This window comes from Scardinius erythrophthalmus (genome assembly GCF_964197995.2).
Source record: "Scardinius erythrophthalmus genome assembly, chromosome: 1".
Classification (NCBI taxonomy): Eukaryota; Metazoa; Chordata; class Actinopteri; order Cypriniformes; family Leuciscidae; genus Scardinius; species Scardinius erythrophthalmus.
Genome location: NC_138221.1, coordinates 39,708,708 through 39,722,949, shown reverse-complemented (window position 1 = coordinate 39,722,949; position 14,242 = coordinate 39,708,708). Strand labels below are relative to the sequence as shown.

General features: G+C 40.0%; 1 protein-coding gene across 1 annotated transcript; it reads right to left on the bottom strand.

Moving 5' to 3' along the window:
- Positions 1–463: 463 nt before the first annotated feature.
- Positions 464–13,966, bottom strand: nmt1a (N-myristoyltransferase 1a). Its single transcript, XM_081360474.1, has 12 exons — positions 13,834–13,966; positions 11,446–11,548; positions 8,282–8,426; positions 7,997–8,115; positions 7,795–7,886; positions 7,508–7,624; positions 7,250–7,420; positions 5,571–5,679; positions 5,317–5,487; positions 4,998–5,165; positions 2,615–2,752; positions 464–1,929 (listed from the first exon to the last, which is right to left on the bottom strand). The coding sequence occupies exons 1-12, from the start codon at positions 13,941–13,943 to the stop codon at positions 1,909–1,911; spliced, it is 1,464 nt and encodes a 487-aa protein (XP_081216600.1). The 5' UTR covers positions 13,944–13,966; the 3' UTR covers positions 464–1,908.
- Between the last annotated feature and the right edge of the window lie 276 nt (positions 13,967–14,242).

Sequence of the window (14,242 nt, the reverse complement as noted above, 5' to 3'; positions counted from 1 at the left end):
ATAAGTACGTGTTATCCTGTACTTAACTGTATTGGTTATTGTGGTACTAAAGCAATATTTCAGTCAGCAATACACCTAAAGTTTGCGTACCGTGTTTTTTTCACAGTTCACTAACTAAGTAAAGAGTGGTAGGAGAGTTACACATCGTCATGTTCATGAAGGATTGAAATAAATCAGGCAGTTTCCACTAGTCTGGCTCTAGGGTCTATAACAGGCACATCTACAATACAAAGCTGCAATATCGAACATTAAACTGCTGCTTGCTTAAATCATGAGGTTTAACAGAACAACGCATCTCATCGACGCGACTGAGGTTTTGATTGATCTTGGACATGGTTAGACTTAAAATTTCCCACACAAAGAACCAAAAATACATGTGAATAGGAAATAACACCATGAGTGAAAACATGTGAGATCAATCGATCACAGGCCACAAACTCTGAAATAATACACCACAAACCCAACCGTTCACAGCAGCTGCTACTTTTTATTTAGCACAAAACAAAACAAAAAAAAATTAATAATAATACATGTTGATGTCTTTCACTCCATCATAAAAACCTAAAGACCCGTTTTCAGTTGCTTCCATTGTATTTTCCACAATCCGCTTCCTCAAATTACCCATACTGTGTTCAAAACCACAATTTTAAGTAGATCCTGCCAGTTACTCATAAGGTTGTACTGCTTTGATACATCCATCTACTTCCATGTGTTGTACAGATCATGTGATAAATAAGAGTTAGGGCATATGCTCACACCACAATAAGGATATTCTCCAATACTTTTAGAGCTGTACAACTTTATGAGCAGGCATAATCTATCATCCAAGACACAAATCACCACATTCCATTATTAGGAATTTTCCTCAAAAACACCATCATTATTGCTAATTTATGATGACCCCCCCCCCCTCCCCCCCTGCGATCTGCCAGGTGTACAATGTAGTCCCAACCACTGTCAAATTGTGGATCTAATATGGTATTTCTCTTTGCTTCCTTGTTTATTTACACTGGTGCTTCTCAGTTGGCAAAACCGTGAAAGAGGATCACAGGCAGTTAGAGACAAATAAGCAATAAACTGATTAGAGAGAACAGATTAAAAGCAATAACAAAGCAAAACCAAGACAAAAAGATCTCACTCGCTGTGTACCGCATCCATCAGTTGGTCAACGTTTGTCAAAAGAAAGTAGAGACGAGGCTTCCATGGCGAAAAACAGTTTATGATGTGCGAAGGAGAGAATGACCACAGGAAAATCATTGACAGCAGCCCTTGTCATGTCCACTCAGGATTTTTATTATCTCATTGGCTGTTTGTTTTTTTCTAAGAACTTTCATGTGTCTTTGATTGTTGCATGTTCTTTTCTAAAACACTGAGGAAATGAACATTTTCATCCTGTTTTTTTTGTTTTGTTTTTTTTTGCAAAAAAAGCACCTCCCATTGGGATTGGGAGAGTAAAATCACTTTATACTGAATGAGTTGAATCTACCGATGCGAGTAACGTGACACTTACGCATCTGGGTTCATCATGAGCATTGTAATTACATATCAGCGTGTGTGTGTGCGCGCACCTTTGTTAACAATCATAACAGATTAAGGTTCCTCATCTCTGATGATGGTAACTACAATGGCTTTAGGTCCATGCGCAGAGAGAGAGAATAAGAAGATAAGTGAGGGAAAGGGAGAGAGAGAGAGAGAAAAAAACAAAAAAGAGGAAAGAGAAGAAAATCTTCTCAGTCTGGCAGCAGTAGTGCAGGTCCAAAAGGTCAAAGTTCAAACTTAAAAATGGGCGGTGAATTCTCCTTCCTGAATCAGGAAGTCCACTGGTAGCATCTGTCAGGTGGTCAGTGCGTGATGTCATCAATCAGCCTCGCTGTCATGCGAGACAGAGGTCATGGATGGTGAAATGGGTCACTGCAGAACCAACCCCACCTACAAAAAATGAATGATAATTCATTTTGAAATCACATGGCAACAATTAATTTAGGAATGTAGGCATGGTCAAGATGATCTGCGGAAGAGCATCAGAATGAGGAAGAAAGGTGATTTAAGTGACTTCCAACATGGCATGGTTGTTGGTGCCAGACGGGCCGGTCTGAGTATTTCAGAAACTGCTGATATTCAACCATCTCTAGGTCTAGGGTTTACAGAGAATGGTCCAAATAAGAGAAAATATCCAGTGAGGGGCAAGTTCTGTGGGAGAAAATGCCTGGTTGATGCCAGAGGGCAGAGGAGAATGGCCGGGCTGGTTTGAGCTGATAGAAAGGCAACAGTAACTCATCTTTGAACACACAACACGTTAAATCTTGAAGCAGAGAGGCTACAGCAGGAGAAGGCCTGCACCTTGTTGAATCTATGCCACAAAGAATTGAGGCAGTTCTGGAAGCAAACCCAATACTAGCAGAGTGTACCTAATAGAGGCCAGTGAGTGTGTGTAAATATAAATATGAACAACATTAAAAACCATAGAAAGTGACATCTAGGTGCTTTGGGAGACAGGCTGTGAAGTACTATGACCATCTAGTGGCCAATTAATGTAACTTCAGCTTGACTCTGATTTATATAAAGAAAAAAGATTTTCATTGAGAACTCTGGACTGACATCTGAAAACTTGTACCTTTTCTGAACCCATGCTGGGACATTTCCAATTGTAGAGGTAATACTGCAGGTTTCCATCTCCAATGCCAAACTTGAGCTTCTCCAAAAACGTCTTGTTCTCCATTAGGTCCAGTGCATTAAAGACATCAAATCCTTTCTGCAGGGGGAACGACACGAGAAAAGCTTTAATAATTCTGCTGATAGTTTAATGCTCCAAGTTGTGCCTGCAAATGATACATTTCATACTGCTGCATATCGTCGCTGTCGGACGGAAACCTCCTATGTCCAAATTTTGTCAATTTCATATTTTTTCACAAATCGATGCTATTGGTCAGTCCCCACGTGGGTCTGTTATTTTTACAAATTATTAACCGATCTAAAGTGTTAAAAATGGCTTGAGAGCAAATCTCTTAACTCCACTGGACACTTCAACTGTTTGAGAATCCGCGTAACTCCACATCTTCTTCACTCCCGGCGAGAGCCTTCCATTTTGTCACCTCAAGAATGAAAGTCGCAGCAATTAAGAAATCCTCGTCGAGCAACACATAAAGCAAGCCTTAATTATGATCTTATCTGTGTTAAACTATGATATCAGTTAATGATGTATTTTAAATATCGGCTTATTGTTACTAGGCTTATTATTACTAGGCTTATTATACGTGTGCATGGAAGTTTTAAAATGTATCTAATATAATAAAGTTACTTTAATTGAATTAAATGTTTTGGATACCACCATTAAATTATTGTTTCTATTAATATTTTACTGACTCGAAGTTGGCACTGTGCATGTAAAATACCCCAAGTAGCAGGTTTTATTTATGGGAGAAAAAGGGGCTGTCTAAGTTACTGGCGCCAAATAAGCCTATCTTTGGATAACTATTGAAGCCTTTTCTCTTGTCAAAAGGCTCAACGCGACCGCCGACTTTGTTTGCGTGCAGATTAATTTCCGCCTATTTTAGACAGCCTAGTATTTTGGTATTGCATCACTCATATCTCTTAAACGATTAAAATAGAGTTCAGGAAGATGTATGTAACCACAATCATTAGATTTAAATAGCTCTTAAAGCCTTATCTCTTGTCAAAAGGCTCAACGCGACAGCAGACTTTGATGAAAACTGCTGGCAGCAGCGACGTCTGTGTCCGTTCCTTTCTTATCAATGACAGCGTAACCTCGTATCTCCCTGCTCCCAAGTCATAAATCTCGTATCTCCGATTAAACATGATTTTGGGGAAATGTTGTGTTAAAGGAGAACTTGGTAACTTTTTTAACTTAATAAAACTGTCTAGAAATCATTTGGATGGTTAAACAACCTGTTATGGTGATATTGGTGACTTTCCCTGCTCCCCCCAGCGTTCCCAGGCGGAAAACCAACCTTGCAACTTGGGCACTACCGTCCCGGCAAGACAGAAATTGGAAGTCTCGTGAGAAGCGAGAACGAGAACGAGCGCGAAACATGAATTGCTTTACGGCAATTCGACATAAACACACACAGTCGCCCTAGGCAACCGCCTAATTCGCCTATAGCAATCGCCAGCCCTGCACACACGCATGTATGATGTATTACCAGATTTTACCCACCTCAGTAGACATAGCTCCACACGATACAGTTGGCTTGCTCCGATCATAACAAACGCACATGAGCAGCGGTAGAGAGGGGGAGGAGGCTGAGTTTTTTACGACCGTGTTGTGAAATATACGCACCACCACAGCTGTAGGGGGAGCTCGTGGGGAAAACATGCGACAACAAAAGGGAAAATCAGCGAAGAAGTGACTAGAGTTCGCTAGAGTTGCCGAGTTCTCCTTTAATGTTGGTACACAACAGTATATGATAGCAATATAAGGTATAATACCAACTTTAACGATACAATGTTTAATAACTCAATTTTTAATTTCCTGAAAAATAATGGGTTTGGAGATGCAAGGATTCCGCCCGACAGCGACGATATGTTCTTCTTAAACACAAGTTTGCCTTCACTGCTAAAACAACATTTCATTTATGAATGTTTTTTTTTTTTTTTGTGAGAAATTTGCACCAAAACTATAGATAGGTAAACTCATAGTAAGGCTGAAACAACTAAATGATAAAATCAATAGAGAATATAATCAACAGAATTTGATTATCGATTAATTACACCCGTTCAGGGAAAACATCCACCAAGTTTTATAATGTATAACACAGCCCAGCATAGATACGCTCTAGATTTGTTTTCATAACCTTCAGTTTGCACACTGTTTGGAGGACAACATCGGGCAGGATTCTTTTTGGGAAATAAGATATGAGAGTTTTAATTGTATTAAATCGAAAACACAATAGACAGATTAATCGATTTTCAAAATAATCGTTAGTTGCAGCCCTAACTCTCTCTTTCTCTCACACACACACACACTTTCAGTGACTGACCGACTTGGCGAGGATGAGAGCGTCTCCCATCAGGTCCAGCAAAGTGGTGGTGGTGTGTACATTATAGAAAGAGTACGCTGCCTTCAGACTGCGATGCACAGGATGGTTCATGATGGTGGACGGCAGAGTGTAGAAACTCAGGATGTCAGTCACCTTCCCATCTGAACTCTACAACACAGTTGATATAAAGGACCAGCTGTTCACACACCAAATATATTTCTTAGAAATACGCTGAATATGCTTATTTTTGTATGTTAGACATACTTTCATGAGTGATACCTCTAGGATTATACATGGCATGAATTCTTGGTGTCAATACCTCCACTATATAGGTGTCGATGATGTTCTCCTGAGGAAGCAGCCAGTGTTGGACCTCCTCAGGGCTCATGACGGGGACCAGGTTGAACTGACTCAGGTACTCATTCAGCAGGCGGTGAACCGCTGGGACGTCCTTTACAGTCATCGGCTTCAGGCCTGAAGTCTTAGGAGCCTACAGGAGAAACACATGCAATAAGAGAAAATGGAAAAGAGGAAAGCTCCCAGACATCACCCAGGAAAGAAGATGGCACACACCTCTGGCAGTCGGTAGAGCTTCATTGTGCGTTGCATAGTCATGTTCCGACTCAGATGAGAGAACTTCACCTCAATCAGCTTTCGTGGGTTCAAAGACCGGTGCCAATATCTACCACACAAAAAAGCAAGGCAATTAGTACAAAACAGGGGGTTAAAAAAAAAGGCTATTAAAATTTGTTAAATTTACAGCAGCAACTAATAGTAGCACACAAATGGCAGTGTTGTTTGAATCATTACTTGATTTACTTCTCATTTTGAGATTGCCATTTTTACGAGAACTTTGGCACGTAGACTTCCGTTCAAAAGTCTGGGGTCAGTAAGATTTTTTTATGTTTTGAAAAAGAAGTCTCTTATGCTGCATTTATTTAATCGAAACTACTATATAACTGTAGCCTGGGTTTCCCCATGCTGCCTCGCGATTTTATTCACGCTGCTAGGCAGACTGGACACCATGGACCAGATTTTCGCCTCAGCGAGGGAACCAATCACAGAACGGGGAGGGAGCAGCAAGACGATGACGACGTCTATGTGACACACCGAAGCAGTTTGTTTATATCTATGGGTCCAACATGGCATCAGACACGAAGTTACCTTTCGATGCAGCCTTAGATAGTGTTCTGTTTAGAACGCAAGTTTATTTCGTCTTCTTCCTCGTCGAATTTCTGTCGCTCTACATACGTCATCTGGTATAATTGAAACGATTGGCTATGAGCTACGTACAGGCGCATTTGATAGACATTCGTAGCGCTCAATAAACGGCTCTGGGCATTCGTAAACCACGCCTCAAATACGAGAAAATGAACGTGTGGTTCCCAGACCACGTCTCAATGAGACTAGGTCTGACGTTAGCCAGGCTAATATAACTGTAAAATTGTAAAATAATAATTACAATTTAAAATAACTGTTTCCTATTGTAATTATTTTTAAATCTAATTAATTCCTGTGATGCAAAGCTGAATTTTCAGCATCATTACTCACTCACTGTCACACTTTAGTTTAGGGTCCAATTCTCACTATATTACCTAGTTACTTGTTAGCATGCATATTACTAGGATATTGGGTGTTTATTAGTACTTATAAAACACATAATAATGTCTTATTCTGCATGACCATATTCTATATCCCTTAATCCAACCAAATACCTAAACTAACAACTACCTTACTATCTGTTAATAAGCAGTAATTAGGAGTTTACTGAGACAAAATTCATACTTAATAGTTAGTTATAAGTGAGAATTGGAACTTGGAAGCCGTGATACATTTTTCTGAATTATTTGATTACTAGAAAGTTCAAAAGAGGAGCATTTATTTGAAATATTCATTCATCATTATAAATGTCTTGACTGTCAATTTTAATCAGCCAGGATGCATTTAAATTGATTAAAAGTTAATTTCTCTCTCTCTCTCAAAAAAACAAAAAACAAACTTACTGACCCTCAAAAAAGATCTACTTTTAGAGTCCAAATTTCTCCATTGACGCAATACACACAGAATTCTGATTGTGGCACAATAAGGCATATTTGAGAACCTATGTACCACCTGGAGGAAGTTTTTTGTATCAGAGGAAAGAGTTAATGTCTAGCAATATCTGCTGCTCAACAGCCTATCTAATGGCACTCTCCACTCTGCACAGAGGCACCTGTGCATGCGTATTACGACAGGGCAGATGTGTGTCTTACCTGCAGGTGCCCACAGGTTTGGGCAGCACCACACCTGCGGTGTACACAGCCTGAAAGATGCCCTCCAGATTGACCCGTCTTGTGATCTCCCTGATGAGTACCGGAGCCACTCGTTTCGAGCGAAGTTTCTTATGCACACACAGAAAGTTAATCTCCACCATCTTCTTCTCTCTGGGGGGATCAAAGAGCAGATATGGGTCAATTGAATTCATTGCATTTAAACCATTATTTACAGTAGATACACTTATGACTGCTTACATGTCGTAGATGCGGATGTTGGCTGGAATGGCACTGATGAAACCAACTAGCTTTTGATTAGAGTTCACCCTCACTCCACAATGCCACTGAGGCAACCAGCCTGGAGGACGCAGAGCCCTGGGACAAAAACACAGTACAGAGAAACTGAGGACAGATATCACATGACTTTCATACCCCAAAAAAAAAAGAGAGATAGATAGATAGCCTTTCATATACAAGACAAAAAAAATTTAGATCAAGTTTTTCATAACCTTGAATCTGTCATTTTTCAAGCCAATCATTCTTACCAAAGCAGAAATTCAGGAGAGTAATCGAAACGAAACATGTTGTCATCATCCTCCACGTAGTTCTCGTTGAGGAGAGTGTACAACTCTTTCAGCTTCAGAGAGAAAAAAAGAAATGGAAAAGAGCTTTAGACGAGTTGTTTCCAGGTGTATATTTGTATGTATAAGAATTCGAGGGATAAATGTAATGGTTTGAGTGTTGTACCACGGCAGCATTTCCCAAATCGAGAGCGTCCCAGCTGAAGCCCTGCGGTAGACTGTACGGTTCCTCTCGTATGTTATCTTTATCTGGCTCAATCCAGCCATGTGACGTCACAGTCTCTCCTACAAACAAATGACAGATCAGAATACACTGTGCCACAAGTCATGAGTCTCAAGAAAACATATGTTGTACAGATGAAAATGTACACTACTAGGAAACTGATGTTAGACCAAGGAACAAGTATAATAATGAAACTACTGTGAGTACAATTGCACAAATGATCAATACCAAGTTTAGGAACAGGCTGAGTGTCCCAGAACTGATAACTGCGACGTGTGGCCTCCTCCATGGTTTTAGCTGGACCTTGTCCCACTGAGAACAGCTCAATGGCCTTCTGGATCTCCTGTAACTTATCAGCAGGGAGGGAGTTTACCTGAGGAAGAGACAGAAATAATTCCTCAAATGCTTGCAAAAGTACTTTGGCTGTACCATGGTGCAGTGATATCAGATGATGGTAATGAATACGATGGTATTTAGAAAATAACCCAAGGTACTTCAAAGAATACCATGGTATTTAAGGCATTTCCTGCACTGATATATGGGTCTAAATCAAAATATTACAAATATTATTACAAAATATAACTACACATATAGACCAAGCAGTTGGGACAGTGCTTGTAAAGAAAACATTTGTTCCTATACTAAAGTAGTGACGCACCAATATTACATTTCTGGCAGATATTGCTTTAGGCTGAAATACACTTCATGATGTTTGCCCCGATTTGCGGTCTGGAGTCTGGACAGTTGTTGTACACTAGGTATGATGTTCAGACTGAGGGTATCAAACCTGATATTTTGAGCGATTTTGATTTCTCATGCGTTTCCAAGCAATGCGAGTGTTTCTACATTAGTTTGTTGTGTTCGGAATTACGTGAAAGTTGTGTGTGATCCTCAGTTGTTTAGATCCATGTCGTTCAGTTTTATTTATTAGTTAGTTCACCCAAAAATGAAAATTCTGTCATCATTTACACATTGTTTCAAACCTGTAAGACTTTCGTTTGAGCTTCAGCAAGAACCAATGAGGTTCATTCTCGTGTTACGCAGCACGTTTGAGCTTCAGCAAGAACCAATGAGGTTCATTCTCGTGTGTTACGCAGCACGTTTCAGCTTCAGCAAGAACCAATGAGGTTCATTCTCGTGTTACGCAGCATGTTTGAGCTTCAACAAGAACCAATGAGGTTTATTCTCGTGTTACGCAGCATGTTTGAGCTTCAACAAGAACCAATGAGGTTTATTCTCATGTGTTACACAGCAAATTTGAGCTTCAGCAAGAACCAATGAGGTTCATTCTCGTGTTACGCAGCACCTTTGAGCTTCAGCAAGAACCAATGAGGTTCATTCTCGTGTGTCACGCAGCACGTTTCAGCTTCAGCAAGAACCAATGAGGTTCATTCTCGTGTTACGCAGCATGTTTGAGCTTCAACAAGAACCAATGAGGTTTATTCTCGTGTTACGCAGCATGTTTGAGCTTCAACAAGAACCAATGAGGTTTATTCTCATGTGTTACACAGCAAATTTGAGCTTCAGCAAGAACCAATGAGGTTCATTCTCGTGTTACGCAGCACGTTTGAGCTTCAGCAAGAACCAATGAGGTTCATTCTCGTGTTACGCAGCACGTTTGAGCTTCAGCAAGAACCAATGAGGTTCATTCTCGTGTTACGCAGCACATTTGAGCTTCAGCAAGAACCAATGAGGTTCATTCTCATGTGTTACGCAGCACGTTTGAGCTTCAGCAAGAACCAATGAGGTTCATTCTTGTGTTACGCAGCACGTTTGAGCTTCAGCAAGAACCAATGAGGTTCATTCTCATGTGTTACGCAGCACGTTTGAGCTTCAGCAAGAACCAATGAGGTTCATTCTTGTGTTACGCAGCACGTTTGAGCTTCAGCAAGAACCAATGAGGTTCATTCTCGTGTTACGCAGCACGTTTGAGCTTCAGCAAGAACCAATGAGGTTCATTCTCCTGTGTTACGCAGCACGTTTGAGCTTCAGCAAGAACCAATGAGGTTCATTCTTGTGTTACGCAGCACGTTTGAGCTTCAGCAAGAACCAATGAGGTTCATTCTCGTGTTACGCAGCACGTTTGAGCTTCAGCAAGAACCAATGAGGTTCATTCTCGTGTTACGCAGCACATTTGAGCTTCAGCAAGAACCAATGAGGTTCATTCTCATGTGTTACGCAGCACGTTTGAGCTTCAGCAAGAACCAATGAGGTTCATTCTTGTGTTACGCAGCACGTTTGAGCTTCAGCAAGAACCAATGAGGTTCATTCTCGTGTTACGCAGCACGTTTGAGCTTCAGCAAGAACCAATGAGGTTCATTCTCGTGTTACGCAGCACGTTTGAGCTTCAACAAGAACCAATGAGGTTCATTCTCGTGTTACGCAGCACGTTTGAGCTTCAGCAAGAACCAATGAGGTTCATTCTCGTGTTACGCAGCACGTTTGAGCTTCAGCAAGAACCAATGAGGTTCATTCTCGTGTTACGCAGCGTGTTTGAGCTTCAACAAGAACCAATGAGGTTTATTCTCATGTGTTACACAGCACATTTGAGCTTCAGCAAGAACCAATGAGGTTCATTCTCGTGTTACGCAGCACATTTGAGCATCAACAAGAACCAATGAGGTTCATTCTCGTGTTACGCAGCACATTTGAGCTTCAACAAGAACCAATGAGATTCATTCTCGTGTTACGCAGCACATTTGAGCTTCAGCAAGAAACAATGAGGTTCATTCTTGTGTTACGCAGCACATTTGAGCATCAACAAGAACCAATGAGGTTCATTCTCGAGTTACGCAGCACGTTTGAGCTTCAACAAGAACCAATGAGGTTCATTCTCATGTTACGCAGCACGTTTGAGCTTCAACAAGAACCAATGAGGTTCATTCTTGTTACGCAGCACATTTGAGCTTCAGCAAGAACCAATGAGGTTCATTTTTGTGTTATGCAGCACGTTTGAGCATCAACAAGAACCAATGAGATTCATTCTCGTGTTATGCAGCACGTTTGATCTTCAACAAGAACCAATTAGGTTTGTTCTCGCACATCAAGCTAGTACAGTTGAGCTTCTCTATCTGTTCGCTGATCAATATTTATATGTGAATAACACCCCTAAATTCAATCTCTTCATCACATAAAGCGATTGTATCAGATAATTTGGACTAAACTGCTCAATTCACATGGATTAGTTTTACGGTCTCTCTTTATGGATTTTTTAAATCGCCAAAGTAGTAGTTGTTGTTGCCAAAAAAATGGACAACCATTATGATAATTGCTTTAGATTACATTTAGCAGTGTAAATGATTAGTGTTTTTAAAAGTTTGACTTTAAGGGAGTTTGAGATGAAAATTTTAAATAATCTTGTTAAACACACAGAGTCATACAAACACACTCACTTTGGCCAGCGGATCCTGTGCTACATCTTTTCCTCCAGCCTTGTCCTTGTTCTTTTTCTTCTGTTTCTTTTTCTTCTTCTTGGCACCTGTGTCACCCTTCTCCCTGCGGGTCATATGAGCTCAGTTGACATGGGCAGATATAATGAGAGGTCGTGTCCACTCAGCACTAACTACAGCTGATGCAGGTGAAAGGAATGGATGCATCACCGCTCCTGATGCATTCAGCAGTATTTCACGTTGACAAGAGTACAACAATACTTATAGGCTGGATTTGATTTAGACATTTCTAACATATAAACAAGAATTTTCACAGAACAAAGAGAATTGGTCTAGAGTTTCACAGAGATATAGGGATAGTTCACCCAAAAACAGACCTGTTACCATTTCCTCACCCTAATGTCGTTCTAAACCTTTACGAGTTATTTTTTCTTCTGTGGAACATAAAAGAAGACATTGTGAGGATTGTTTCAGTGTTTCTTTGTACATTCAATGGAAATCAATAGACAACAAAATCATTCAGTTTACAACATTTTTCAAAATATCATCTTTTATGTTCCGCAGAAGAAAGATACTCATACAGGTTTGGAATGACATGAGGGTAAAGAAATGATGACGGAATTACATTTTTGGGTGAACTATCCCTTTAATGAACCTATTTATTTCAGTTGAAAGTATGGTGACAAATATACACACTGGTAGCATGTGAGTGAAAAAGATCAAGCAGAATCTAAGCTTAAAAAAAATGTAAAAAAGAAAACAAAAAGATCAAATTGGACATACTGATACAAATAACTAATGTCACCTCATGCCTGACCTACACAGGCACAAGAGTCAAGACCCACACCAGTAGTCGAGATGGAATGGGGCGACTTACAGAGAGATGCGCAGCTAATCCTATTAATGTCCACGGAGGGAGAGAGGTGACAGCGCTGAGCTACATTTGTTAATGGGGGACAGCTGGTCTATCACATGACCTGCAGAAAAAGCATGTTTTTGTGTGTTCAAGGGGTGGTGGGCTATACGTTAAAGACTGATGGATGAACAAGCACCTCTGTGACTATTGCTTTGACAGCCGTCTATCCCCATCTATCCACCAGGGCTTCCATTCTTTATCTGTGTATTATTTCAATAGATTTAAGCAAGCTGCAATATAGGATGTCCTCATAACATAACGGACAATTGTAGAGTAGTTTTAAATTATGTTTTAGATGTCATAATAATTACTTCCATAGTTAATTAATCATAATACATTTAAGACAGTCAATTTTGTATTACAAGTTATCAATTCTTATGTTTAAATATGCAAATGAGGCATAACTGAATTAAATACTCGCCCTATGTCATACATTGGCAGAACAGAATTGACCAGGTTCAATGGTTTTTATCACTCTATAAATAAGAAAATACTGTGAACAGCCAGGAAAAAATGCCCAAGTTAGCTTTTTAAATGTAAATTATTCTGTATTTTTGTTAAACATTTTCCAGATTAATAAACAATAAATCTATCCAACATGTCACATGACAGTTACACACGAATAAATGAAACAAAAATGTTCATGAAAATATTTATTTACGTATTATTTTCATAACGGAAGAAAACCGGCAACATGATAGGCGGCACAAACAATTACTTCTTTATGATAACAAAGTACAATATTTCACTCTCAGTTGCCTAATACATTGGAGACGGTCTCTGTACGTGACCTTGAGGAAAAAATAGTGGATAAGAAGCTGGTTAGTGGGGCTTTATTATTAACTATATTTCAGTGAACAGATTAGCTCTTTGGTACTGAAAGTGAAACTCCATCGGGGAAAACGACTGAGAGAGACTGCAAATAGAGAGCAAGGTGATAAAAAAAAAAAAAAAAAACTTTAATAATGCTTCGCTTGCAACTAGCAGCAGTCAAGCTAACTAGATCACGACAAGCCATCGTTTAGTGACAGCAAATCCAAATTATTTTCAACCTAGTGGCCACAAAGGCCACATGAGCAGGTTTGAAAGCTGCTTTTGGTGGTGATTTATAAATATTTGTCAGTTTATGATTTATTAAACGGCATATGAAATAGCGAGTTTAAACGTGATAGCTTATTCATTTTTACCATACCATGAATTATGGTGAGGCTCTTAACGCCTCGCACAAAAATGCCAATGATCCTAGAGAACTGGCCATATGGAACCGTCCTTTTGTTTGATTGACGGCGTCTGAGCCAATCGTTTTAGAGTTCCGTGCGTCAATCAAGGCCGTGAACCAATGGCGTAGGACCACAGGGCGGGCTGATATGCTGTTAGCGTGCCCCAGCCTAGCCGAACAAGGGCCCTGTCTTTTAGGGCCGTGAGGAAGAGTATTGTACTTTTACGAGCTAACAATAAAATGCATGCACGCTCACCCATCATCAGAGTGATGCTCTTCATTTTCACAGTTGCTGCAATGTCCATGATCATCTTCTACCTCAGTTTCTTTCTCCAGCTGCGGTGCTGTCTCATTCTCATCCGCCATCTTTAACCAGGAAGTGAGGATCTCGCCCTGCGCTCTCACACCCCGCAAAACCATTGGTGGACTGTCGCAATGGCCGATGGGCTCTGTAGTTCTTTCATTTTGAGTCTATCTATCTATCTATCTATCTATCTATCTATCTATCTATCTATCTATCTATCTATCTATCTATCTATCTATCTATCTATCTATCTATCTATCTATCTATCTATCTATCTATCTAGCTGTCTATCTATCTAGCTGTCTGCCTGTATGTCTATCTAAACACACAATAATTAGCTACAATTAGCTAGAGAAATATT

Coding starts and splice junctions, on each gene's coding strand:
- nmt1a (XM_081360474.1), bottom strand. CDS start 13,943: ATGGCGGATGAGAATGAGACAGCACCGCAGCTGGAGAAAGAAACTGAG. Junction 7,625..7,794: donor TCTCCTGAATTTCTGCTTTG/GTAAGAATGATT, acceptor TTTTTGTCCCAG/GGCTCTGCGTCCTCCAGGCT. Junction 5,488..5,570: donor AGCTCTACCGACTGCCAGAG/GTGTGTGCCATC, acceptor TTTCTCCTGTAG/GCTCCTAAGACTTCAGGCCT.